General features: G+C 41.0%; 1 protein-coding gene and 1 long non-coding RNA gene across 4 annotated transcripts in view; one reads left to right on the top strand and one right to left on the bottom strand.

The window, feature by feature from the left end:
* SUPT3H (SPT3 homolog, SAGA and STAGA complex component) overlaps positions 1-26,475 on the top strand; it is a gene marked incomplete at its 5' end in the record, with an annotated part of 250,766 nt that overhangs the window by 200,062 nt on the left and 24,229 nt on the right. For 2 of the 3 annotated variants that reach the window (XM_082215810.1, XM_082215808.1), the window contains 3 exons: positions 862-969; positions 1,499-1,684; positions 5,373-5,483. In XM_082215810.1, coding sequence (XP_082071936.1) covers positions 862-969; positions 1,499-1,684; positions 5,373-5,483 — 405 coding nt within the window. The remainder of the gene's footprint in view (positions 1-861; positions 970-1,498; positions 1,685-5,372; positions 5,484-26,475) is intronic. The other variant, XM_082215809.1, reaches the window with a different exon arrangement.
* LOC309528436 lies at positions 1,692-10,957 on the bottom strand. The gene is made up of 3 exons (XR_014217742.1): positions 10,368-10,957; positions 6,984-7,120; positions 1,692-3,468 (listed from the first exon to the last, which is right to left on the bottom strand). It is a non-coding gene; the product is annotated as an uncharacterized lncRNA (long non-coding RNA).

Raw genomic sequence — 26,475 nt, 5'->3', positions numbered from 1 at the left:
GTTACAGACGCGTCAGGTTACAGACTCCGCTAACCCAGAAATAGTACCTTGTGTTAAGAACTTTGCTTCAAGATGAGAACAGAAATTGTGCTCCGGCAGCAGCAGGAGGCCCCATTAGCTAAAGTGGTACCTCAGGTTAAGAACAGTTTCAAGTTAAGAATGGACTTCCAGAACGAATTAAGATCTTAACCCAAGGTACCAGTGTGTGTGTGTGTGTGTGTGTGTGTGCGCGCGCGCGCGCGTGCATGCATGCTGTGGAGTGTAAAATGATGGTATAGACTAATGCAACACAATGTGCAAGATAGGTTGGAAAACTCTGCATGTATATCCAGTATATCTGAAGGAGCGTCTCTACCCCCATCGTTCTACCCAGACACTGAGGTCCAGCGCCGAGGGCCTTCTGGCGGTTCCCTCACTGCGAGAAGCCAAGTTACAGGGAACCAGGCAGAGGGCCTTCTCGGTAGTGGCGCCCTCCCTGTGGAACGCCCTCCCACCAGATGTCAAAGAAAACAAGAACTATCAGACTTTTAGAAGACATCTGAAGGCAGCCCTGTTTAGGGAAGCTTTTAATGTTTGATGTATCACAGTATTTTAATATTTTTCTGGAAGCCGCCCAGAGTGGCTGGGGAAGCCCAGCCAGATGGACGGGGTATAAATAAATTATTATTATTATTATTATTATTATTATTATTATTATTATTATTATTTGAAAGGCAAAGATCCAGACCTGTCCAAGCACATGCTACATAATGGCTGTGATATTTTTCAGAATGAAGTTGAAACCTAAACTTTACGGTGCATATCTTTGTTAATAAAGTAGCCAACAAGTAAGTAAGATTGGCTCTTCCATTTTTTCCTCAGCTGGTGGACCTTGCCCTCCTCGTCAAGCAGGACATGACTCCCAAAGCTGGGGACCCTTTCAGCCAGGCAATATCTGCTACTTTCATTCAGTATCATAGTTCTGCCGAGGTAAATATGAGACCGAAGATGAACTTGGCATATCAGCACAGGGTCATTCTTTCAGTGGTGCTTGTGGGTCTGTCTCGACCCAATCCTCTCCCTTCTAGGAGAATGAGTACAATTCCACTTGCATTTGCTCCTCTGTGTCCTAGTGGGCTATTGTGCTGCTTCTTGTATGTGTGATGTTCATAAAGAATCACGCTAGCAGGCTTGCTCGTAAGAGGGTCCATGGAGAGAGATTGGCTTCAGCCCATCCTTCCTCCTTACAACAGATCAAGAGGAGGAATATATTATGTATATTTTAAATATTTTTATTATGTCTACTTGTTGATTTATCAGTACTTTTTTCATAAATAATCACACTATTTTATGCAAACAGTTTTGAGTTTTTTAATATTTGATTATGCCATCTAGATTTTTTTTAAAATTATACAAATAAATGTCATTCACTTACCTGGTGTACCCCAGATTCTAAACTAGAGCTCTGGAAATGTTCTGGGTCAATTAACTCAGTTTTAACTGCTGTTGGTCTATTTAGATGCATGTTTTGGGGCAAGCAACAAGTCTGAAGACCAGTCCAGACTCTCCTGAAAGCACCCCGCCACCAACGCCCACCCCTCCAGCTGCAGGCCCACAGCACCTTGGGAAGGCTCCGTCTGGATCCATGGGCAATGGCAGCATTGGGCAAGACTCCTCAAAAGCCAAGCAGCGAAAGAGGAAGAAAGTGGGTTTGCAAAGACAGGAGGAATGAATATTGCAATTATAAGTATACCGTACTGTATATTAGAGACATTTAGAAATGTTGCTGTTGTCTTTTAATGTAGACTTATAATGTTAATTATCTGTTCAAAATGGTATTCTCAGGTGTACCTAGGGGTTGCCTAGGTTGGCCAAGGGAACAGGTGGTGCAAAAATCACACCTCTGCTCACTTCTGGCAAGGGCACAAGGTCCGGGGGGGGGGGGCGACACAGCTCCTTGCCAAGGGCACAAAGGAGCCTAAGTACACCTCTAGGTATCCTGTACCTATAATCTGAAGTGTTACAGCCCGTTCTAATACCTCAGGATGCTACCATCTTTCTCTGCAGCATGTATGGATTGACCAGGCCTTCGAGTGGTTCCTGAAGGATTAGACACCAGGCGATGGTTTAGGAGCATAGAATCATAGAGTTATCTAGTCCAGTGCAGCAAATTCATGACCAGAGCATTCTCAACACATGTTCCACTTTATGCGGTCAAATGTGTGATTTCAAATGACAATTCAGTATCCTTTGGAGAATACAATTAGAGATCTTGCACATTCCTATTTGAATTACTGCTATCTTTGAGGCTGCCTATGGGAAATGCTATGTAGATAGTTCAGAATATAGCAACTAGAATACTAACTGGAACTGAGTCACCTCCCATGGCTTTTAAAACAGCTACCTAAAAGACCAGAGCCCTCTGCAGAGCCCCCAGGTACCCAGAGCACTGCCTCCTCCCACTTGAACCTGCTCTGAGGATCCTCAGAAGCCTTTTTCCAGGTTCCATGCAATTTTTAAGAGAGGATATTCCCAAAGAGGTTCACCTGGCACTAGGTGTGGTTTTTCCCTTTGAGACAATTGAACTATTTTTTAAATTCATTTTAATTAATTTTTAATTCATAACAATCCAATAGAGGCCACATTAATACAATGCCAAGCCATACCAAATCTCAATACAATCAAAAACGCCAATTAAACAGTTCCGAATTAAACAATTTTGTCTGACTTCCTTTGTTCCGGCTATTAGGAGTTGATGTTATTTCCTTGATCCTGCACCAATTCTTTTAATTAGTCCAAGTTCCACCATTCCAATCTTAATCCTTTGTTCTGGCAGCCACTGATGTAATGGATCTCATTCATATTTTTATAATTCCATATCCATTAATTTGCAGGGGGAGTTTTTGCCCTTTAGCTGTGTGGAATATTTATTTTCCTTCTTCTTTTCTTCATGTTGGAATCAGTCATCTTTCTTCACCCTTGCCAATTCTTTGAGAGGTGATTTGAAAGTACACCACAGCTCCTCCATCTTGCTTTGAAACCGAAAGCTATCCAGGGTCCGGCTTCTTTTATCTCCTTGCTTTTAACGAGCTGGCGTCTTATCAAAATCACAATAGATCCAATTGCATTCTCTTTAATTGGCAATGTACAAATCATCACAAAATTCCACACAGTCTCTTATTTCCGGTATTCCATAGATAAAACCATGAGTTAAGTTCCCCTGCATTCCATACATAGCTGTAATCCATTAATAATCCCACTCCATTAATAATTGATTCTTTTTCAGTGAAGGTTTGCTGATATGTAACACAGCAGAAAATAATGTAATCAAAAAACAGGGCCTTCCTTCACTTACATAGTACTCCAATTGCAATGATGAGAGTCCTCTCCAGTTCAAAACCTTGGCACTCAGTGGCAGATTCATTTCGCAGGTTATCTTTCTTCCTCTCCCGAAACATGTCTGCTTCTTACGTCCAAATTCAGATGCATCTTATAAGAAACAGAGATACCTCCGCTCATGGTGACCACCTTGGGGAGTTTCCAATACGTGCAGTGCTATACCCTCAGCGTCCCTGCCCCCGCATTCCATCAGAGCGAGAGAAAGTCATTGGACGAATCACAAGGGAAAGCTCTCCTCCCCTGACCGGGGGAGAGGGGGCTTGCAAGGATAATCACTCCCAGATTATCTTTAATTACTGCACAGCTGGCATCCACTACCACGGACACAGCTGTTTGTCATGGCGTCTGCGCCGGAACCTATTTTTTAAATATTAAGCCCATTCTAGTTTGGTTTTATCCTATATTTATCACTAAGATTTTTATCTGTTTTGTTCATAATAGGTGCCCCCCAAAAAAATTAGTCATTGTTTTGATTTTATGGAAGCTGGTGGTAGGAGCCCTTTTCCCTTGAAGAGAGGTAATAATGTCTCGGGGCGCAGTTGGTAGAGCAGGAGATTCTTAATTTCAGGGTCAGGGGTTCAAGCCCCAGGTTGGGCAAAAAGATTCCTTCATTGCAGGGGGTTGGACTGGATCATGGCCCCTTCCAATTCTACACTTATTTCATAAAGCTACCTTTCTTATCATTAACCACTCCTCCAAATGTTGTTTACCATTTGTGGTAACAGTGTTGGGGATCTTAATAATCATGAATTGTTAAAAAATATTTCTTAGACTTTCAAATCTGGTGAGAAATGCTGCTTTAAAATGAAACGGTATATAAGTTACAGAATTAAAGATAAGTGACGTGTCAAAGTGCAAACATTGTTGAACAAACATTAGGAATCTCCTGGTAGAATTTTACCAGCCTTTAAGCAGGAGATACACACACACACACACACACACACACACACACACACAACCTTGGCACAACAGGTACATAATACAAGCTATTACTTTCTTTGGCAGTGTGCACATTTGTGAGCAAACATACCTGACCACAGAGAGTGCAAATTAGATCTCAATTAGTCATTGACCACCGCCAGAACATTAGGAGAATTCAATTTTTTAAGTTTTGCAATGGAAAGTGGTTATCACAAAACACGTGACCCAGGACCCAGGATCTGTCATAGGTCAAGATATGTGACTAACGTGGAAATTGGAGCTGGCCATTTTTAGTTTGGCAAATATAGTTTTAAGCACTCAGGCGAAACTACACTTCCTGATTATTTTGAGACGCTAACTAATACTGCAGTTAAAATCCCCAGAGTTTCCACAGAATTTCATTTGGGGAAGGGGGGAATTAGGCAGATGGGGGGAGGTCTTACTAAGGCCAAAAAAGATCTCAAGGAAAGTTAAAATAATTTAGCTAGGACTGGTGATGGTACATAAGGAATCCATTTCTGATTTCCTGTCATAAAGAGTTCTGATCTTAGTTATCACAGGAGGCAGCAGAGCTCATATACTGGGACTAAGCCTACTGGAATAAGGACTCCTACATCTTTCTTCTCTGGCATGGAGAATTGAATCAGCTGATTCTGTTGACAATGGAGTAAAGAAGGGAGACAGGGCTGGGGGTTGCTGTTTGGCCCCTAGTAGCTCTTCTAAGCATTTTTGCAGTGTCTTGCACCAGCTGAGACAACCTGCTGGAAGGTTGCAGCAAGCTGTCATTCCCTGATGCTCTTAGGCACTAAAGCACTTGGTAGAATAACTCATACAGTTTTTCCTTTATCTTATAGGAAACAATCATTTTAAAGTCCCCTTTGATTTGCGAATAGGTGTTTTGGTTGTATTTTCATACAACGTATGTGGCAACCATACTCAAAAAGTGGGGTGGGGGACAGAGAGGAAAGGGAGAGCAGCCCCTTTTGTAAAGGTTTATTATCTTAATTCATGGACTGTGTGTGCTTGTTATATGTTTTTGATTTAGCCTCGCTGAATGTGTTTTTCTCTTGCAGAGTTCTGCCGCTTGTGGTGCAGAGGCTCAGAGTGATGCCATCCAGCCTTTCCACATCAGAGAGGCCATTCGGCGCTATGGCCACAAGATTGGACCCCTTTCCCCATACACAGTATGTAATAACAGAGTCATAAGAAGCTATATTTATAATGTTAAAGCACTTTGATTTTCAAGTGGTCAGCTGAAGAAGCTTTGGAATTGTTGAGAGCAATTTGTGGCAACCATAATTTTTCTTTATAAAATGGCATAATTATTTGGGGAAATAAAACAGCATTTTCTGTCTGTTTTTGGAAGGACAACAAAGTTTCCCCCCCTTTTAAATATTATTCCCTTTTAATTATGAATTATTCTTTTTGTTTGTTTGAATGTTCAGAGTTGCTACAAAGTTTGAGTGTATAGTTATTTTAAATTATAGGTACTGCAGTATTGTGAAGACTGAATACTCCGAAGAAAGTTGTGTGCCAGATTTTGTCTCTAACAGAGAATTCATTTCTGATGTGACATATTCAGAGAGACTGGCTTTCATGGAGCCTTCACATTCTGGTTAAGTTCTAACCTAAGAAAATCCACAATGGGCTGTGGGGCCATATGCCCGGTCCCCCAAGCTGCTCACCATTTATAGATGGTTATGGCTGCCTAAGCCGATCCCATTGGGAGGGTGTCTGTGAAGAGGAATAGCTGGGCCTGAGACCTGAAATCTCATTGTACTGAAATCTCACGTTTGATGTGGGATGTGAACTGATCAGGATATTCTAAGCATAAATGAAGTTCACCAAAACAATGGTACAGCCATTGTACTGCTCCAGATGCACACTTGGGGCTCTTGTACCTGTGGACATCTGCATTCATTTCAGTAGAGGGTACAGCACTGACCTTTGGCCAGAAGGGATTGCAAGGTTGGGGCAAAAAGGGAGCTTATTGTGAGAGGAGTGAAAAAGGCCGATAGGCATTTTACTTCAAATGGCTTGTTAGCCCGGTTGGTCATTAGCCAAGGTACTTTAAGGTCCTTCCAGTTGCTGGTTAGACCTGGACATTGATGCCCAGTTTCTAGTGGCCAGGAGTGCATTTGCAGAGTTAAAGCTAGTGTACCAGCTGCTCCCATTCCTTAAGATGCCTGATTTGGGCATAGGGACACACACCTTATTTACGTCCTGTTTGGATTACTGTAACACTCTACGTGGGGCTGCCTTGGGAAAGTGCTCAGAAACTTCAGCTGGCTCAAAGAGCTGCAGCCGGATTGTTGACTGGAGCTGGCTATCGGGAGCAGACGAGTCCCTTGCTAGAGCAGCTCCACTGGCTGCCAGTCTGTTCCTGGGCACAGGGCAAAGTGCTGCTTATTACTTAGAAAGCTCTATATGTTTACATCTTAGCTGTTGGAAAGACCATACAGTGGTACCTTGGGTTACAGACGCTTCAGGTTACAGACTCTGCTAACCCAGAAATAGTACCTCGGGTTAAGAACTTTGCTTCAGAATGAGACAGAAATTGTGCAGTGGTGGCGCAGCGGCAGCAGGAGGCCCCATTAGCTAAAGTGGTGTTTCAGGTTAAGAACGGACCTCCAGAACAAATTAAGTACTTGACCTGAGGTACCACTGTATTCCCTCATACATACCTGCCCAGGTCCTGAGATCTTTGGGGGAGGCCATTCTCTCAGTCCCACCTCCCTCACAGGCACACTTGGTGGAAAGGTGAGACAGGGTCTTCTTGGTGGTAGCGGGTCTTATTTTTATCTGGAAGCCACCTTGAGTCCTGCCAGGGAAAGAGGTGGGGGATAAAGAAATATATAATGATGAGATACTAAGACATTGCTTCATCAGTCGGTACTCCTAGACTGAGCCTTGTATAGGAGCGGCAGCTTTGTATTAACTGCTAGTCCACCTTCCCCAAAAGCTGCCTCCTCATTTCACGGAGGCCAGGCTGGCTTTGGAAGATGGAGTCCTCTGGGGCTGCGGAGGGCAAGACGGAAGCCTTGGTTCCACAGGCTCTTCTTGGGGAAGTACTTCCCCTGCATTTGGGGTTTCTGGATCTGGCCCTGAGAGAAGTCCCCCCCCCCCCCGGCCACACACTGAATCACCAGCCGCACCCTCTGAAAAAAGGAATAGGGTCGCCTAATGCTTAAAATAAGTTATCCCCATTCCTGAGGATTTTGGAGGGAAAGACATTTTCATTGATGTTTTGGACTATAGATATTTATTTCAAAAGATAAAAAGATGTTCTGTAAACAATTTATTGATTAATTTGTGGTCCTGATTCTGAATTACTATTTCAACCTATCTCTTTAAAGGGGTTTATGACTGCAAAGTTTGCAGTTCGGGGGGGGGGTGTTTGTCCCATTTCCCCTCATGTACAGTATGTTGCTGATTTAAAATTAATCTGCTTGTGTTGACAATACGGTCATTCAAAAGACAGTGTTGTTTTATGCTGAAGCATTAAAATATGACAAGCTGTGAGTTTCTGAGAGATTACTGAGCACCTCAACTGAAGTTGCCATGGCAGCATGCCAAAAAGTGTCCCTAACTACATGAAAAATAAGCTTCTAAATGAAAAATAAGTTGGCAGTCTCTACTGGGGATAACTTGATGCTATGGGATGGAAACTCTTTTAAAAGAAATATGTAGTCTTACGCAGTTGTAACTATTTTCTTCATTGGCTATTTGCCACTTTAATTTGGATGTAACACAGAATATTAAAGCAAAGGGACATTGCACCCTGTATGACCACCACTTGGCATTTAGCAGAGCTTAAGCTTAAGGGCATTAAGCAGAGCTGGTCATGAGCATTGCCTATCCACTTCAGGATATTTTCTCCACGGACATAAAAATAAAGGAGATACAAGTGCTTACAAATGTCATGTGGAAAGCAGTTTAAAGCAGCCTTCACTTGGCCATAATCATGTTCAGGTAACTTTATATTTTGTGTGTGGCAAATCTAGGCTCATGGGGTAAGTTCCCAACTATCTTGAGAGTTAGCAAAAACCAAAACAAAAATTGTGTGTTAAATATTCTACCATCACTATGTATTCGGTTCCATTTCTGATTAAAACAAATGTCCAATATAGCAATTTAGCAAGGTAAATTGCTCGGATGCCAGCAAATGTGCATTGCAGAGTTTAGAAAGTTTTAAATAGCAGCTCGATAGCTTTGGTGAGTAGCTGCAGCTATAACAAGCTGTGAAATTTAAAAAGTAGTTGGTGGTTCACTGCATTTGTTGGCTGCACTTGGGGAGGAATATAGTGTGTGTGCATCAGTGGCATTCATGTACAGTGGCAGCTTGGGTTACATACGCTTCAGGTTACAGACTCCGCTAACCCAGAAATATTACCTTGGGTTAAGAACTTTACCTCAGGATGAGAACAGAAATCACGCAGCCCACCCCCCAAAAAGCAAAAGGACACGAAAACTAATTTAAATAGAGGCTGGGACTTAATCATACTTAGTGTTGTTTGTTTTGCTGAAGGCCATTGTGTGAAGTTCTCCACTGCAGCAGCATTAACAACAACAGCAACACAATGCATATACTGCCCTTCATTTGAAGAAGAAACATCAAGGCTGTCCACAAACAAATAAAACAACACAATAACAAAAATAAACCCATTTATAAAAATACAGTTACCCATAATTAAAATACATAACAACTACATTAAAAACATTGCTAATTAAAATATACAATGAACCAGCCCATTACAACATCATGATAGCTGAAAACAGTTGAAACAGTTAAAGCAACAATATAAGAAGGTGATGCAAGTCTGGAGATCAAGGCAATGCTTGTCTAAACAGGTGTCTTCAAGAGTTAGCAGAATTCAAATATCGATTGGATCTCCCGTAATTCAGCAGGGAGCCCCCCTTTGTGTTCGCACAAACCAATAATAACCAGATGGACAAATGCCACTTCATCCATTTCAAAACATTAGAAATAGACAAAGCCCCTCCACTGTTAAGATTTGTAATTAAATCGCGTCGAAACTTTTTCTGCATTGATTTAATCACTGAAAAATCATTGCCTACCCTCTGCTGCTTAATTTTGCTAACAGTAACTGCCTAGTCCAGCTTTTGGCTTCATCTGCTCTTGATGGAAATTGTCAATAACAGCATAAATTAGAAAAGATGTCGCTTGGCACAGTGTAATATTCTCTCCAGCAGTGTGCCCTTGAATTCAATGTAACTGCTCTTCTTGGTTTTATGGTTTCAAATCAGAAATATGATGATGATTGTCACAGATAATTTTAATACACCATTGATTTTTATATGTGGGGATTTGCACGTGCCCATATTAAGTAGTGGGTGATGTACATAAAGTTTGTAGCAGGTGGGAGTTAGAGGCCCAGTTCAATGCTCACACAAGGAGATAGGGTGCAGTCCTTCATTGTTTCTTCCAGTTCCAATTTGGTGCCTATGCTTTTGCTAATGGCCATTCCTCTGGACAGTTTTTTCTGTTTTTCCTGGAGTACGTTCAACAGTGTCTGAAGGCTTAGGTCAAGAGAACTGATATTGTGAATAAGATGTTGTCGTAGTATTAGTTTTATGAAGGACTTTCATTCTTGTAAGATGGTGACTATGGTTTTATCATTTATAGACCCTGGCATATAAATAAGAATATAAACATTTCTTATTACATTTAAGTATTTAAAACCATAAATATTGTAAACCAGAAGTTCCCTAGTACTTTTTTTGATACTTCAAAGTTTTTTCATTTAAATGTAGAGTGCAAATTGCTATGGTAAGACACTAATATAATTTGACATGGCCATTATTTTATCCCAAACATTGATTTAAATGTTTCCAGTAGAACCATGAAAACATAAGTTCTATTTCCCTCATGGATATTAAGGAACATACTAAGATTTTTTCTTCTTTTTCTTTCCCCTGCCCACCTTTACTCCACTTGCGGTGAATAACCCAGTGCTCCACATATTGTTAAGCCACTGGAGATGTAGCTGTCCACTTACTCTACCTGTGGCCAATTTTTAGCCCTTGTTTCTTGAACACTTCCTTACCCAGAAGTTGCAGTCTCGGCTTGCTGCTAGCTAAGGTTGGATTTCCTTCTGGCTGGGTGCCACTTCCTTCTTTTATTTCTTCTCTCTCTCATAAGTTCTTGGCAGCCATATTAATATTCTTATATAATCCATATAAGGGAATTGGAAAAGCTCAAGTACCCTCTGCTTCCCACTGCTCTCTCTTAGGCCTCCAGATGAGGCATTCTGCTTATGTGGAACACGCCCTTGGAGGCTGGAGCAATGATTCATTTTTAGGTCATGTCTCCTTTATCAATGGCCAATAGTGCAGCACTGATCTTGGTAGGCAGTGACAGGTGCAATATTAATATGCTTACCATAGTTGCAAAGACTTGGTTCAGCACTGAAATGATACTGTACACTCTATAAGCAGCCAGAACCAAACAAACCCAAGAGAGTGTTCAGATCCTTCCCTTGCAATCCAAAAATGGCTCAATGTTTTCTGTTAAGGTGTGCTGTATTTCCATGTCTTGAACTGTGCATGTTGGTTTTCTGTGCATATCTAGTTCTCTGTGCATGTCTAGTTGAACTAGACTATTGCAAGGGAGAGGTAGAATCCAGCTGGATTCTTGTCTGGACGTTGGAAGCTACTTCAGGCAGGATGGAGACGGGCACTGGATAACGGAACACCACCACTTGTTGCATCTGAGTTCTGTGAACTGTTGGATGACTTCTTTGAGAAAGAAGAACATTCCCAACAAAGCAAATGAATCAATTCCTAAAAAACATTGTTTAGTATGAATAAAATAATATTAACTCATTGTTTCTGATTAAATATTATCAAGCATATTAAAGTGTGTAAGGCTTACTTTACACAGACGTATGATAAGCCTAACACAAACTTGGATGCCTTGTATTTGTTAAAACTGGGTCAAACAAAGCAACGTACACAGCCTGTCTTAACAGTCTATGCTGTTCAATATTTTTGGTTTGAATGCTGGAAATGAATTCATATGTAATTTACATAATTTATAGATGGAGGAAAGTCCTCAGGAAATTCTGTTTTCTTTAAATACAAAATTCCTGCCATGGAGAACATTAGCAAGAGCTGGGTTTCAAGTCAGTGAGACCACATCAGCTTTAAGTACTTTATAAAATACTCCAAGGTACTCTTTTTTGATACCAAAACATTGACATAGTTAATGCTGTGTTTCAGGATATTGTTTTCTTGTATGTTACATTTTGTATTGGAAAAAATGAACAGTTCCGCAAAAGCAGTAGGAAGTCAGGTCACAGTATGGAGCCCTTGTTTTCCTCTCTGCTTTACCCAAGGTTCCTCCCTTCAAATTTATGAAAGAAAACATTTCTTTCTGTGAAAGGTTTTTGTACACCAGCATCTGGAAGTGTTTATTTCAGTGGCGTGTAATCTATCTGTGGATTTAGTTAGCACCAGACCCCCTTTTGTGTATTCCTGACTTAAATTTTTTATAAATGATCTTGTTGAATTTGTGCCAGTGCGCACATGGCTTGGCTGATTGCTGAATATATCCTTTACCTGCCAGTCACCTTTGATTTATATTCCTTCCCCTCTGCTTTTGCGTTCCAAAACTGGTGCCATTGAACTGTCCCCTAAATCATCTTATTGGATAAATTACTCCAAGATGGAGATGGTACTTTTTTGGCTGCCTGTGGATAAAGATACATTCCTACTGTAGGAATGCTGTTTCATTGAATGAAAAGAATCAAGATATTTGCTGCTTTATTTCAAACACAATACTGAATCCAAGAAGAAAAATATGCAGAAATGGATGTTGAGAAATGGCTTTAAGATACTAGTTTGGAATTTATAGGCGTTTTAGTTTTTCTTCAGTAGTAGAGTATTCATTTTTAAAAGGGGCTCATTACTTTTAAAAGATGTTGCTACAGAATTATATGCTGAAAAGCAGTGCAAGTGAATTAAGACTGATGTGAAGAACTAATTTAAAAGCAGATTTACAGCACCATTATATACATGCCTACTCAGAAGTAAGCCCTATTGACCAGCATGGCCTATGGTCAAAGATGGTGGAAGATGTTGTTCAACGACATCTGGGGGGCTGGAGGTTACTCTCTCATGCGTTAAAATGAATGTTCTGATTCAAAGAGCTGACTAAACAATATTTGGAGTTTGACTCCCGCGTGGCTGGGTTCATGTCTGCCTTCGCTTCATAATCTTTTTCTTACCATCAGTTTGAGTGGTTGTACTTCCACAAGGGCACTCTGCACATTCTCAAAAATGCAGATTCTGGAATTGAAAACTGGCTCTTGATTTCTTCCTGCCACAAAAGAAGCCCTTCATTTCAATATTTAATATACTGCTTAATTACAGTTGTTTCCAAGCAGTAGTATAAGTCAGTACAATGGAAATAAAGCTGAGTTAAAACTATAAAATCAGAATTCATTTAAGATGTCTGTAGGAACAGGCGGATGACAAGAAGTGGTATGTTACAATGGCTGTGAAGGCGGATAAAGGCTGCGGCGGATAAGAATCTACTGGTCGTTGTGATACTCATGCCATTGGAATAGAGCCTTACTGCAAAGACTGTGCGTTGGTTAGCGTGCACTGATCTACACACATAAAACAAATTCATGCACAGATGTCTTCCAAAAACCCATCCCAAACGCAACCCCTAAAAGTCTCATGGCGGTCGGCAAATGGTAACGGGGGCAGGACCATGAAATATGGAAGCCCCTAGTCATGAACCAGCACATGGGCAGTGGATACAGATTCAGTCATTCTGACTCAAGGAATGAGGCAGTTGGACAGCTCGGCAGCTGTATCCACAACTGAGCAGCCCTTTTTAGGATCCACTCTGCTCACTCCGAAAAGGGGGAGGGGCTAGAAAAGGTGGTCTAAACATAGTCTGCCTCCCCTTGTTCCTGACTGGATTACAGCGCCCAGTGGGGTCACCACCCAGCGGTCATAAAAGACAAATGAACTTTGGAACATGGAATATATGGGCTATGTTGGATAACACAGATAATGAGCGTCCTGAATGAGAATTGCCATCATTGCAGGAGAGCTGCGCCGTTTTAACACTGATATTGCAGCACTTCAAGAAACTTGAAAAGCAGGAGAGGGACTACTGAAGGAAGAAAAAGGAGGCTACATAGTCTTCTGGAAAAGGTCTACCTGAACAAGAAGTTCAAATACATGGAGTAGACTTTGCTATCAAAAATGATCTTGTGAAGCTCTTGTCAGAAGTCCCTACCGGCATTAATGAGTGACTTTCAATCCTTCGAATAAAACTTGCAAAAAACCAACAGGCTACTATTCTGAGCGCTTATGCACAAACACCGGATGCCGATGAAGACATTAAATAAAAATTTTACTCTCAGCTGGATACCATCCTATCAGAGACACCCAAGGAGGATAAATTTATCCTCCTGGGTGATTTTAATGCAAGAGTTGGGTGAGATTCAGATCTGTGGCCTGGGACTATTGGGAAAGAAGGAATTGGCAATAGCAACCAGAATGGAATCTTACTTTTTGACGATATGTGCAGCGCACAACCTTGTTATTACAAACACACTCTTTCGATATTTAAAAAAAAAACATATTGGAGGCACCCTCGGTCAAACCACTGGCACCTCTTAGACTATGTAATTGTCTGAGCTGAAGATTGCTGTGATGTGCTCCTTACCACAGCTATGATGAGTGCCGACGACCGCTGTGATTAATACGCTCCACGATGGCTATCAGGATTATACATCAATGCAGGGTTCAAGGAAGGAAACCAAGGCGCAAAATGAACACTCAAGCCCTTCAAGATCCTATTAAGCGGGGCTGCTTCCCAATGACTCTTAAGGACCATTTGCTTTTGGAATTCTCTGATAACATTGAGGAACACTGGACCAAGCTAAAAACATCCATTATTGCAGCCTGTGAACAAACTGTTGGATACCAAACAAAGAAACCCCAGAACTGGTTTGATGAGAATGACTGTGAGATTGAACACATTATTAACAATAAAAGGCAAAGAGATAGAAACTGTGCCACTAAGAATAAAACCTATGTCAATGCTAAAGCTGAGGTTCAAAGAAGAACCAGAGAACTAAAGAACCTCTGGTGGATACACACACGCTCCACACGGCTCTTTAAAGGGAGCTCTGAGAAGAGCCTCCCAGCTGCATTCGCTCCATAAGACGCACACACATTTCCCCTTACTTTTTAGGAGGGGGGAAGTGTGTCTTATAGAGCAAAAAACACGGTAGTATAAACATCAACAACTGGAAAACACTGGCCTGCAAGTGCTGCAATTGGAGAACAGCTTTTACCAAAAGTGTCATGGGTTTTGAAGACGCTCGAACTCAGGATGAAAGGGGGAAACGTGGAACAAGGAGCCATCCATGAGCAGAGGGACATCACTCATACCGCCCAGTGATTTTGGCATAGGCTTACTGAAATTAGAAAGCAAACAACTAATTTTCACGGAGCAGTGTGTGTCTTTACAGTCTGGATATTTGATGATATTCTATGCTTGAACCTTTAAAAAAACGACAGCAGGCAACCATTTAATCCCCTTCCTGTGACAGGACCCTGTGCCTCTTCCTTCTCCCTTCATTGTTTTCAAAATAACTGCATTTGAGTTTTCTGCTTTTTCAACTGTTCAGCCATATGCCCACTCACTATTGGTCAGCAAAAACTAAGCCTAGCTGCCTTATAAATCCGACTGCTGACTGCTTCATGATCTCTTCTCAAGGTCTCCACTTTCTTCTTTTTCCTGCCACGTAAGACTAACAGAGGATGTAGGATGCACGAAGGCGACTGTGTAAATTAAGCATTATTTAAAAATTAAATTTAAAAATCCAAATCTTGTTTGTGGAGAAACGTAAGCACCTGCGTATGAGAAAGTTCTTAAGCTTAGTACTGAGAAAGTGGGAGACACATTTATAATGAAATGTGTCAAGAGTGCTTGTCTATCAAGACAATACACTCACCAGGTTTGCATGACATATTAAACCATAGTGTATAACTTACTAGGAGAACACAAATATGTGGCATTCCAGAGAGTAGCTTGCAGCTGTTTAGACTGAGCTAAGCCAAGGTTTGACTCAGTGTGTTGTCTGAACCCGGGCTTTTGGTTAAGCTCTTTCCTCATTATCCATGAGCTGGAGCCAAGGGTTGCTCATGGTTAGTGAGGGAAGAACTGAATGGGGTTCACACGGGTTCACACTGAGCTAAACCTTGTCTTGGCTCAGCACAGAGCAACAGTAAAAAGGTCGACTGTAAATCCAGTCCTGGTAAGCCATAGTTTGGCTTATTGTGTTGTGCAAAACAGGTCAGTATGTGAATGGCCGCTGTCCCTTTCAGGATGTCCAGGCCTTAACACATGTATGTCAGAGCACCAGCTGCATTCCTTGTGTGTCAGATTCGTAGCGCTAGACTGAGAGGACAGCATTAGCAATTCACCTGAATTGCTTAATTCTTTTTTTTTTGCATTTAGATATTTATTAAGGTTTTCCATTAAAAAAAAACAAACACCAAACATATCCATTTACATATCACATAGTTTGTCTTTTTTTGACCTCCCACAACTTCTCTAGCAATCATTCGTAGTACAAATCTTATCTTCACATTCCTTTGTTACAATATTTCCATTATGTTTTATATTTTTGATCTTATTTACCTTCTGGTAATATTCCCTGTTTTTCACAAAGCTTCTTTAAGACACACTAGCGTTGTACCCTCCTCACATATATTTTTCAAATACTCCGTAAATTTCCCCCAGTCCTCAATAAATCTCTGGTCTTTTTGATATCTAATTTTACCCGTTAGTTTGTCCAGTTCTGCATACTCAGTTAGTTTTGACCTCCATTCTTCCAGATTCGGGACCTCTTCCTGTTTCCACCTTTGAGCTAACAATGTCCTTGCTGCGGTGATCGCGTATTGAAACAGTTTGCTGTCTCTCCTACTTATATCCCTTCTTGTTATCCCCAGCAAGAAGGTTTCTGGTTTCCTAGCAAAGCTATATTTTAGCATTTTCTTTAGTTCATTGTATATCAGCTCCCAGAACCCCCTTACTTTTCTACAGTCCCACCACATATGCATAAATGATCCTTCTTTCTCCCTGCATCTCCAACACTTATTACAGGTCTTGTACATTTTTGATAGTTTTACTGGTGTCATATACCACCTGTAAACCATCTTCATTGTATTTTCTTTTAGTGTGACACATGCGGTAAACTTCAAGTTCTCATTCCATATTTTTTGCCAATCATCCAAATCTATGTTGTAACCTAAATCTTTGGCCCACTGAATCATAACTCCCTTCACCTCCTCACCCATTGTGTGCCATTCCAACAGAATTTTGTACATTTTAGAAATTATTTTACAGTCATTATTCACAATTTCTATTTGGAACTTTGAGTCTTTTTCTTTATACCCTTTTTCTTTCTCATCCTTTTTAAACATTTCATTTATTTGGCGGTAGTGCAACCAGTCATAGACGTAATTTTTTACTTGTTCATATGGTTTTAACCTCCACTTGCCCCCTTCCTTCCCCACCAAATCTGCATAGGTGGCCCAATCACTTCTCATATTAATTTTCTTAACTCCCATAACCTCTAACGGGGATTACCAATGTGGAACCCCTGGTTCCAATATATTTTTGTACCTGTCCCAGACTTCCAGTAACGATCTACGAAAAATATGGTTTTCAAATGAACCGTAGCCTTTCTTCTTTTCTTTCCAAAGGCGCGCGTGCCAACCAATCCTGGCATCAAATCCTTCCAGATCTAGGAGCTTTGTATTTTTTAATTTTATCCATTCTTTTATCCAGCAAAGACATGCAGCTTCATAGTATAACTTCAGATCTGGCAGGGCGAAGCCTCCCCTTTCTTTTGCTTCTGTTAAAAGTTTATACTTAATTCTCGGCTTTTTGCCCTGCCAGATATATCTAGATATCATTCTTTGCCATTCTTTGAAAATCGCCCCTCCTTTTAAAATTGGTAACATCTGGAAAAGAAACAGCATCTTCGGTAGTACTAGCATCTTAATCATTGAGATTCTTCCCCAGAAAGACAATTTTAGCCTATTCCATATTTCCAAATCTTTCTTAATTCCCTTCCACACCGAAACATAATTATTTTGGAACAGATCAATGTTCTTTGGCGTTAACCATATTCCCAGGTATTTCACTTTTTTGGCGATTTCTATACCCGTTTTTTGTTGCAATATTTCCATCCCTGTTTTTTCCATATTTTTAGCTATAATTTTAGTTTTTTTCCTGTTTATTATAAAGCCTGCCACCTCTCCAAATTTTTCAATTTCTTCCAATATCTCTGATGCGGTATCCAACGGTTCCTCCGCCAGCAAAACTAAATCGTCGGCAAAGGCTTTAACTTTGTATTGATTTTGGCCTACTGCCACCCCCTTTATACTTTCCTTCTTCCTAATTGAGTCCAATAACACCTCAAGGACCATGATGAATAGTAGTGGTGACAATGGGCATCCCTGTCTAGTGCCTTTGGAGATCTTTATCTCTTCCGTAATCACGTTATTTACTATTAACTTCGCTTTTTGCTCCGTATATATTGCCACTATCCCATTGAGAAAGTCGTTCCCCATTTCCCTCTGTTCAATGTTTTTTAGCATAAAATCCCATGACACGTTGTCGAATGCTTTTTCGGCGTCCACGAACATCAGCATTGCTTGCTTCTCATTCCTGGCAGCCAGATATTCAAGAATGTTTATGACATTTCTCACATTATCTCGCATCTGCCTGCCTGGAAGGAAGCCCGCCTGGTCTTCGTGAATAATTTCTTGTAGAACCTTTTTTAATCTTTCTGCCAATATTCCTGTAAACACTTTGTAGTCCGTATTTAGTAGTGAAATTGGTCGGTAATTCTTTACTTGGGTTGAGTCCGCTTCTTCTTTCGGGATTAGAGTTATAAATGCTTCCTTCCACGTCTCTGGGATTTCTCTCTCCTTTAATATACTATTCATTACCTCTCTCAATGGTTGCAATAGGGTTGTGCCCAATTCTTTGTAATATCTTGCTGTAAAGCCATCCGGTCCTGGGGCTTTTCCTTTTTTCAGTTTTTTAATCGCCGCCATCAATTCTATTGTATCAATTGGGGTGTTCAGCCTTTCTTGTGCTTCTGTCGGGATCTTTTGCACCTCCTTCTCTTTTAGGTATCTCTCTATTTTCCTCCTATTATTCTTCTCTTTTCTTTTATACAATTGTCTATAAAAGTCCAAGAATCCTTTCCTAATATCTTTAGGGTTAGTTATCTCCTCTCCTTCCACTACAATTTTATTAATTGTATTTTGCTCTTTCCTTTTCTTAGTCTGCCACGCAAGCCATTTTCCTGATTTGTTTGCAAATTCGAAGTTCCTTTGTTTCAATTTTTTGATGTTCCATTCCACCTCCCTGTTTATCATCATTGCGAATTGAGTTTGGAGAGCCTTGATACTTTGTTTAATTCTTACATTGTTTGGTTTCTTAATCAGCTTTTGTTCATTTTCCATAATTTGTTTTAAGATTTCTTTCTTTTCTTTCTCTCTATTTTTCTTTTTGATCGAATTCTGTTGAATAAAGAAACCTCTCATTACTGCCTTTTTTGCGTCCCAGACTGTGCATATTTTCGTTCCTTTGTTACAGTTGTCTTCAAAATATTCTTTCAATTTCTTCTGTGCCTCCTGGACCACCCTTTGATCGTCCAGAAGGTAGTCGTTCAGTCTCCATCTGAATGTTCTTTCTTCAAAGCCTTTGATTTCCACTTTAATGGGACTATGGTCTGAGATAACTCTCGGTTGTATTTCCACTTGAAGGATTCTTGGCGTTAGTTCGTTTGAAATCCAAATTTGGTCAATTCTTGACATTGACTGATTTGGTTCCGGATAGAAGGTAAACTGTTTTTCAAGTGGGTGTCTTAGCCTCCAGATGTCAATTAAGTTACAGTTTTTAACCATTTCAAAGAAGGTTTTTGGTAATTTCCCTTCTTTCGAGCCGTTATTTCTCAGTCTGTCCATTTCTGATGACACCACACCGTTCATATCGCCCATCAAAATCATCTTCTGGTCCGCGAACTCCAACAGCTTTTCTTCCAGATTCTTAAAGAAATCAGTCTTATTTCTATTAGGCGCGTAGATCCCGACTACAATTATTTTCTCGCCTTGCCAAGTAATTTGAATTGCCATGATTCTTCCATCCTCATCCTTAAAAATTTGTTGGGCCTCAATCTTACTTTTTACATATAATATCACTCCCCTCTTTTTCACTTTATCTGAGGATATGAATTCGTTTCCGAGTCTCTTATTAATCAGAATTCTTCTGTGTCTCTTTGCGACGTGTGTCTCCTGCATGCAAATTATGTCTAAGTTCTTCTTTTTTAACAGTTGATCCACCTTATTTCGTTTCTTCTTATCGTTCAGTCCGTTGATATTCCAATTCCAAATTTTTAAAGCCATAGTATTTCCAATTAGTCGAATTATTCAAAGAGTTTTCCTAGGCTGTTACAATCTTTCTTCCTCTTCCTCCTCGCTCTCCTCGACCTCCTCCTCTTCCTCCCTTTGCCCTCCGTTTTTCGTCCTTTCCTCTACCCCTCCTGCTGCTCCTTTAACTTCTTCTTCTTCCTCTGCAATAAGTTCTTTATATTTTCTCTGAAACTTACCTATCTCCCCTGGACTGGTCAGTCGGTGTCTCTTGTTCTTGTACATGAAGGAGATCCCTTCCGGGAATTCCCATTTAAATTCTATACTGTTCTTTTTAAGCATTTGTACCAGTGGTTTATAGGGGTCTCTCCTCTTTAACAATCTGATTGGTATGTCTTTAAATATGATTGTGTAGCATCCATCTATGGACAATCTCTTTTCCCTATTTTTTTCCAGGACCAAGTTTCTCATGTCTCTATCTTTAAAGGTTATTAGACAGTCTCCAGGGTATTTCTTCGCTTTCGTCGTTTTTACCTTCATTCTGAAGGCATTCTGAATTGTATTTGCCACCTCCACTTCTTGGAGTTCTAACCATTGGGCCATTTCCGTAATTAATTTTTGTCTAATATTCTCATTGGGAGTTTCTGGTATCCCTCTCAGCCTTAGGTTAACTTCCCGTTGTCGAAGTTCATTCATGGAGATGGCGTCCCACATTTCTTCTTGCGATTTGTTGGTTTCCATGAGTCCCACCCTGAGTTTGTCTTCTTCCCGTTTCAGTTCCCTCATTTCCGTTTTGGTCCTCTTCATTCCTTCTTCTAACGCCTGTGTTCTCTTAGATACTTCCTTAATTTGTCCTTTCAGTTCATTTACCGTCTCATCCATCTTCTTATCCAATTTCCCAATCTTTTCATCCATTTGTTCCATTTTTGTTTCTAGGTTCTTTTCGCTCTGCCTGATTTCACCAAACATTTTTAATATTTCAGCTCTGAAATCTGAGTCCTGTTTAGAACTCTTTCTTTCTCCCGGAGTCCCCCCCTCGCCAGGTTTTTTCTGTGTGTGCGACATTTCATACAATTTAGTCTAAATTAGATCCCTTATTCCACACCACCCTAATATTTATCCCACCTTCAATAATGACAAGCTAAAATAAGGGAGAACAGACAAAAAGAGGAAGAAAGAAAGAAAGAAAGAAAAATATCAGATACTCTTCCCCTGATGTAGTCGCGGCTGCCCCTTAAGTACAACAGTCAAGATATATTTAAACCTATGTTTAGACCTGGTACAGTTATGATTTCTGAGCAGTCTCAGTAAACAAAGTAATCAAGGTCCCTTCTTCCTGCCACCAATTAGGCTAATCCACCAAATATGAATATTGATGATTAAGACCGATGACTGTGCACCCAGGAACAGCAGGGGAAAAATAAAAAGTCAAAGTTAAAGAGGTGGAAAAATAAGTAAACTTGGTTCCTTTAGTCTAAACCATAACGTAGTCCATCTCTGCGTGTCTGCACACTTAAATTTCTTGGTCTTCTTGCCCCCAATTGGGCTAAATCCCTTAAATGCTCGGACTAGTGGGGTAATCCGTGGGTTAAGATCGATTATGTAGCGTCTCTTTAATGTTCCACGAAAAAAAAAAACAAGTTGTAATTTTCCAAAAGAACAAGTTGTAATTTCTCTCCCAGCCACCGGAGGCTGTCGTCCGACTGCGGAAGATTCGGGAAAGGCAAAGTCAGGGATGGGGGAGGAACAGAGGAGAGAAAAAAATAAAAACGAAAAAGGGGAGAGGAAAAAATAGCCGAGGAGAAGAAAAGTTTCCCCCCCCCTTCGGAGTTGGAACCTCTCTAAAAACCGGCCGTTTTTCACGTATTTAAGTATTTAGAGATCCTTAGTTTAATTTAGGTAAAGGTAGCGTACAAGTAGCGTGCCGGGAGATGGCTTCTTTCTCCTGCTTCCCCCTTCTGGCACACGACCGCCAAAGTAAAAATGGAGACTTTGAAACAATGGAGTCACTGTTACAGTATAGTCCTTCGAGCGGAGAACTTTAAGATGATACTGTCAATCCTTCTTGCCCCCTCTTTGTACTGAGAACAGGGGAATCAGACGCCTATTCAATCTTAAAGTGTCTTTTTGCTCCCCTCTACTTTCTTTTTTCACAGTTACATAGTTTCAAACTTTCCAGGGAAGAGAAATTTGACCGCTAGCGACACTTACGTTTTTCTCCGCTTTGCTTAGATCTCTGCGTCCGTCATGATTCCAGATAAAAAGTTGCGCTCCCTTTTGACTTCCTTTTTGTTCGAATTGTCTTTAATACACGTCCAATTTAAATCCCCTTATTTGCGTTCGAATTTCTATTTTTTGAGAGTCCAGCGCTAATCCTTCAGGCTCGGGGCTTCGCTTTTCTCGGAGGGAGTTATGGCTTCCCTCAGCCCGTTTCTCCCCCCGCCGTACTCCTCGCTCCGAATTCGGAGTTACCTGACGGCCGGGAGGTCCGCAATTTCGGCCCCGCGGGAACCAGTGTATCTGCACGCCCTCCAGATACTTTTCAGGGGTCCGCTGCGCCCTGCGAAACCCCTATTTTCCTCCGAGAAGCTCAGGATTCCCCGCTGTGAAGAAATCCCCGCCTGAGTCGGTCTCGCGAGGGGGGGGTCTGAATTGCTTAATTCTTAAGCTCTATTTTGCTTATTTTTAAGAGCTTGAACTTTTTCACATCATGCCACTGCAGCTGGAGAGCACCCATATTGTCCCTGAACCAATATTAAAATGGCAAACAGCACCCTCTCTTACTGTAGTACAGTATTTCCCTAATACCTTAAGCATCCTCAGAAACAAGACAGATAAAACCAAGTTAGAAAACAGACCACCTCCGAAATGGCAGAAGTCACCTACTGATTAGTCAGGCTTACGGACACAACTCAGAGAAAATATTACTACTACTACTATTTAAATTTATATCCAGAGATCTCAGGGTGGTTCACAATAAAAAACCCCTCAGGATAAATAGTTAAAACCAAAACAAGACAAAAACAATACCCTCCCCCAAGACATTTAAAAAGCCATTGAGCCAGCCCAAAGCCTGGTTGAAGGGGGGAACACTTTTGCTTGGCCTGTAAGGATGTATAATGAAGGCGCTGGATGAACCTCCCTGAGGAAAGGACCACAAAGGCCCTTTCTCGTGTTGCCACCCTCCGGACCTCTCATGGAGGAGGCACACGAAGGAGGGCCTCCGATGATGATTGCAGAGTTCAGGTTGTTTTATATGGAAAGAGGCAGTCCTTGAGGTACTGGAGACCTAAGCCGTTTAAGGCTTTATAGGTCAAAATCAGCCCCTTGAATTGGACCCAGAAGCTAATTGGCAGCCAGTGCAGTCAGGCCAGGATCGGTGCAATAGGCTCAAACCATCTTGCCCCAGTGAGCAACCTGGCTGCTGAATTCTGCACCAGCTGAAGTTTCCAAACCGTCTTGAGAGGCATACGTATAATGCATTGCAGAAATCCAACCTAGAGGTTACCAGAGCATAGATGACAGAAGTTAGGCTGTCCCTGCCCAAATAGGGGCGCAGCTGGGCCACTCGCCGAAACTGATGGAAGGCACTCTGGGACACTGAGGCCACCTGAGCCTCGAGCGACAGCAAAGCATGTTCCCAAGTGTTCTTGTTGACCCTTGAAAGCTTGCTTCTACTCTCTCCCAGCTTTCTCCTTAAATGTTGTTGCATGTGGAGCACTAAAGTGTGAGGCACAATATTTTAAATGTTATTTCAATATCAAAATAATCCCCACTTTAAAAATAACTGCTAGTGTGTAAGTTTGCTACAAATAAGCCTTAGTAGTTCAGTTTGATCTGTCAGCTGTCAAACTGGCTGCCAAGGAGGATTCAAAAGGTCCAGTCTTGGTAGGCCAGTTGTTGAACGTTGGTAGGCCAATTGACTAGCAGGTGTGGAGATACTTGTGAGATTGGTGAGATACTGTATAAAAGGGCCGTCACTATAGCATGTGGCAGTTCAGGGTCACCTTCTGCCCAGAGTGATAGCAGAAGGTAGTTGGCCTGAGGAACCTGGAAGACCTAGAGTTGGGTGACATCTCATTGGTGAGATCCAGACTCCAGAGGACTTCAGGGGAAGCTTGAGCAAATCTGCCTGAGAAAGAGCAGAGCTCTGTCCCCAACAGAGGAGTGGCAGCTGAGGGACTCTCTGCAACTTGTAGTCCTCTCATAAGTCCCTGACCAGAGGAAGAACTTTGTGTCTTCACCTATGGGTCTTTCTCACAGAACTTACTGTGTTGGAGTTAGGAAAAGGCGAACTGGCGTATGAGTTTTTGTTTAGTTAAGGATAAACTGCTTCCATAAAATGCAAGGAACTATTAAAACCTATTAATAGCTTCTAGTCTTACATATTCTCTGTATGCGTGTGCACGTAAAATTTGTAAACAAGATATTATATTATTTTTATAAATATATTTGTTTTAACTTTCAACAATTCTACATCTCATCACCTGCTGTTCATATTGATGTTTATGTACCAAAGAGTTTAAACTTAGTAAAGTTTCATGGTGGCTGCAGAATTATAAGAGGATTTAAGAACCACGTTTATTCCACAGATTTGTGGCAATCATTCACATCTGGTCTCAGCATGGAGACAACCAGCATTTTTCACAATGCCTGATAGTTGCTGTGATTCTTTAGTTCTGCTGCCTTACCTGAAGAAAAATGCATTTGTGTTGGTTTCTGTGGTATATAAGCAGTTGTCACAGTTTTTAACCCCATCCTTCAGCTTGGAGAAGTGCTGATACACATTTTTGTGGCTTCCCCCCTTTTATATTGCTGTACAGCTGTGAAAATATTTGCTTGAGATGACTATTAAATATACTTAAAATATTTGGAGTATAAATAGCTGCAGTGATTGCCTATATTAAAATGCAGAAAAGTGAAGAAAAATAGATAATATTTATGGAAAAAATAAACTGGGTTTGAAGATTTACACCCTTATAATTATAGTGCCTGCATCCATTGTGAGTTTGTTGTATGTGAGCTGTAATCATACCCACTGAAAAGCCACTGTGGACACAGCGCACAGATTGTATCCTGCTGTTTGTATGTTGTGAACAAAACAATTTGAGTTAATTTAAATGAGGAGAAAGAAAAATCAAGTTTTGAATGTTATTGTCCCATTTCCAAATATTACAACTGAGTTGTAATTGCCCAATAATTACCACATCTTGGCACAATGGAAAACTAAAATAAAAAGAGCTGAGGAAACTTAATATAAATTTTAACTTTACTTTGTTATAAAATGTTACAAAACATGTCCTTTTATTACCTCTTTTTAATGATGATGATGATGATGATAATAATAATAATAATAATAATAATAATAATAATAATAATAATAACCGACAGCTACTTATGCTGCTTCCTTGTTTTCTATATATTTATCCCCCCCCCATGGCTATGTTAAAAGTAATAAATACATAATATTCTTCAAAATCAGGTCATAAATGGGTAATTTGGAAAACTAATATATTTTATTATTAAGCAGCTATGGAAATATGGGTATTAAATATGCAGGTGTGGGGATGTCTGGGTCCAATGTAATGGAAGCATTTGCAGTATCAAATTTGTTCATGTCTCATTATCCACCCACATATTCCCACAGGCACATATAAAGATAAACATTATCCATGTATGTAGTTATTTGTTTGTTTGTTTGTTTTCTACACTGCCCTTCATATGAAGCTCACAAGGCAGTTTACAATATAAAAACACAAATATATGTTCCTCTGAGGGTCACGTCAAACCACTGGAGAATATAGTAATAGTAATAATAAATTTTATTTATACCCCGCCCTCCCCAGCCAAGGCCAGGCTCAGGGCGGCTAACAACCAATAATAAAAACGAGCTGAATGAATACAACTTAGAAACAAGATTAAAATACAACATTAAAACATTAAAATGCAGCCTCATCACAGGAGGAGAAAGGAAAAAAGAGCCACAGAGTTGCAGAGACTGGTAGCTTTTTGCACCTAAGGCCGCTCCCCAGGACACAAGCCTGGACAGTGTGTGTGGCGGTCCTGGGCTGCCCATACAAGCCTCGCTGAAGGGTCCAAAGGAAAGCAGAGCAATATGCTTGGCACCAGCTTGGCTGCAGGGGTTGTGGGAAAGAGGCGTACAAGGCACCATCCAACCATCTTAGGGACTCCGCACCAGATTTGTGTAGGGTTTACTCCTTAGCCTTTTCTTCTCCCAAAGATGTCCTGCAAAGCAGTGGGTACCTATTGTTCCTCAGGGTTCACTCCCAAAGCGTTTCTCAAAAGGAGTATAGCCATAAGGCGACAGAGGTTTAGGATCATTGTCTTCCTTCTCCCAGATGGGCTACCTTCCCAGGTTGATGACCCCATCTCCCTCTCATTCCTCTCTACAAGACGTGCAGAAACCACCACCTTGACCACTGTTGGTCTCATCTACTCAATCTGCTGGAACCTGTCTTCACACACAGGGGGAATCCCTAACTCACTGAGAGTTTGAGACCCATCAGCAACCCACATCTGGTTTAGCCAGGCAATCAAAGCCATTTCCCAGGGTGCAGCCGCTGTCTCATGCTGACAGCTTCTAGGAGCCACAAGTGAGAGCTGACTGCAGGTGGGGAGCAAAGGTGAACAAGCTACCCCAGAAGGAGCACCAGAAGTACTATCCCTCCCCTAACAACCCAAACATCCCAGAGATAACATACAAGTCAGGAG

Source organism: Podarcis vaucheri (assembly GCF_965113315.1).
Source record: "Podarcis vaucheri genome assembly, chromosome: 3".
In the NCBI taxonomy this organism is placed as follows: Eukaryota; Metazoa; Chordata; class Lepidosauria; order Squamata; family Lacertidae; genus Podarcis; species Podarcis vaucheri.
Note: the sequence above shows the minus strand (reverse complement) of the source record. Positions and strands in the feature narration are given on the sequence as shown.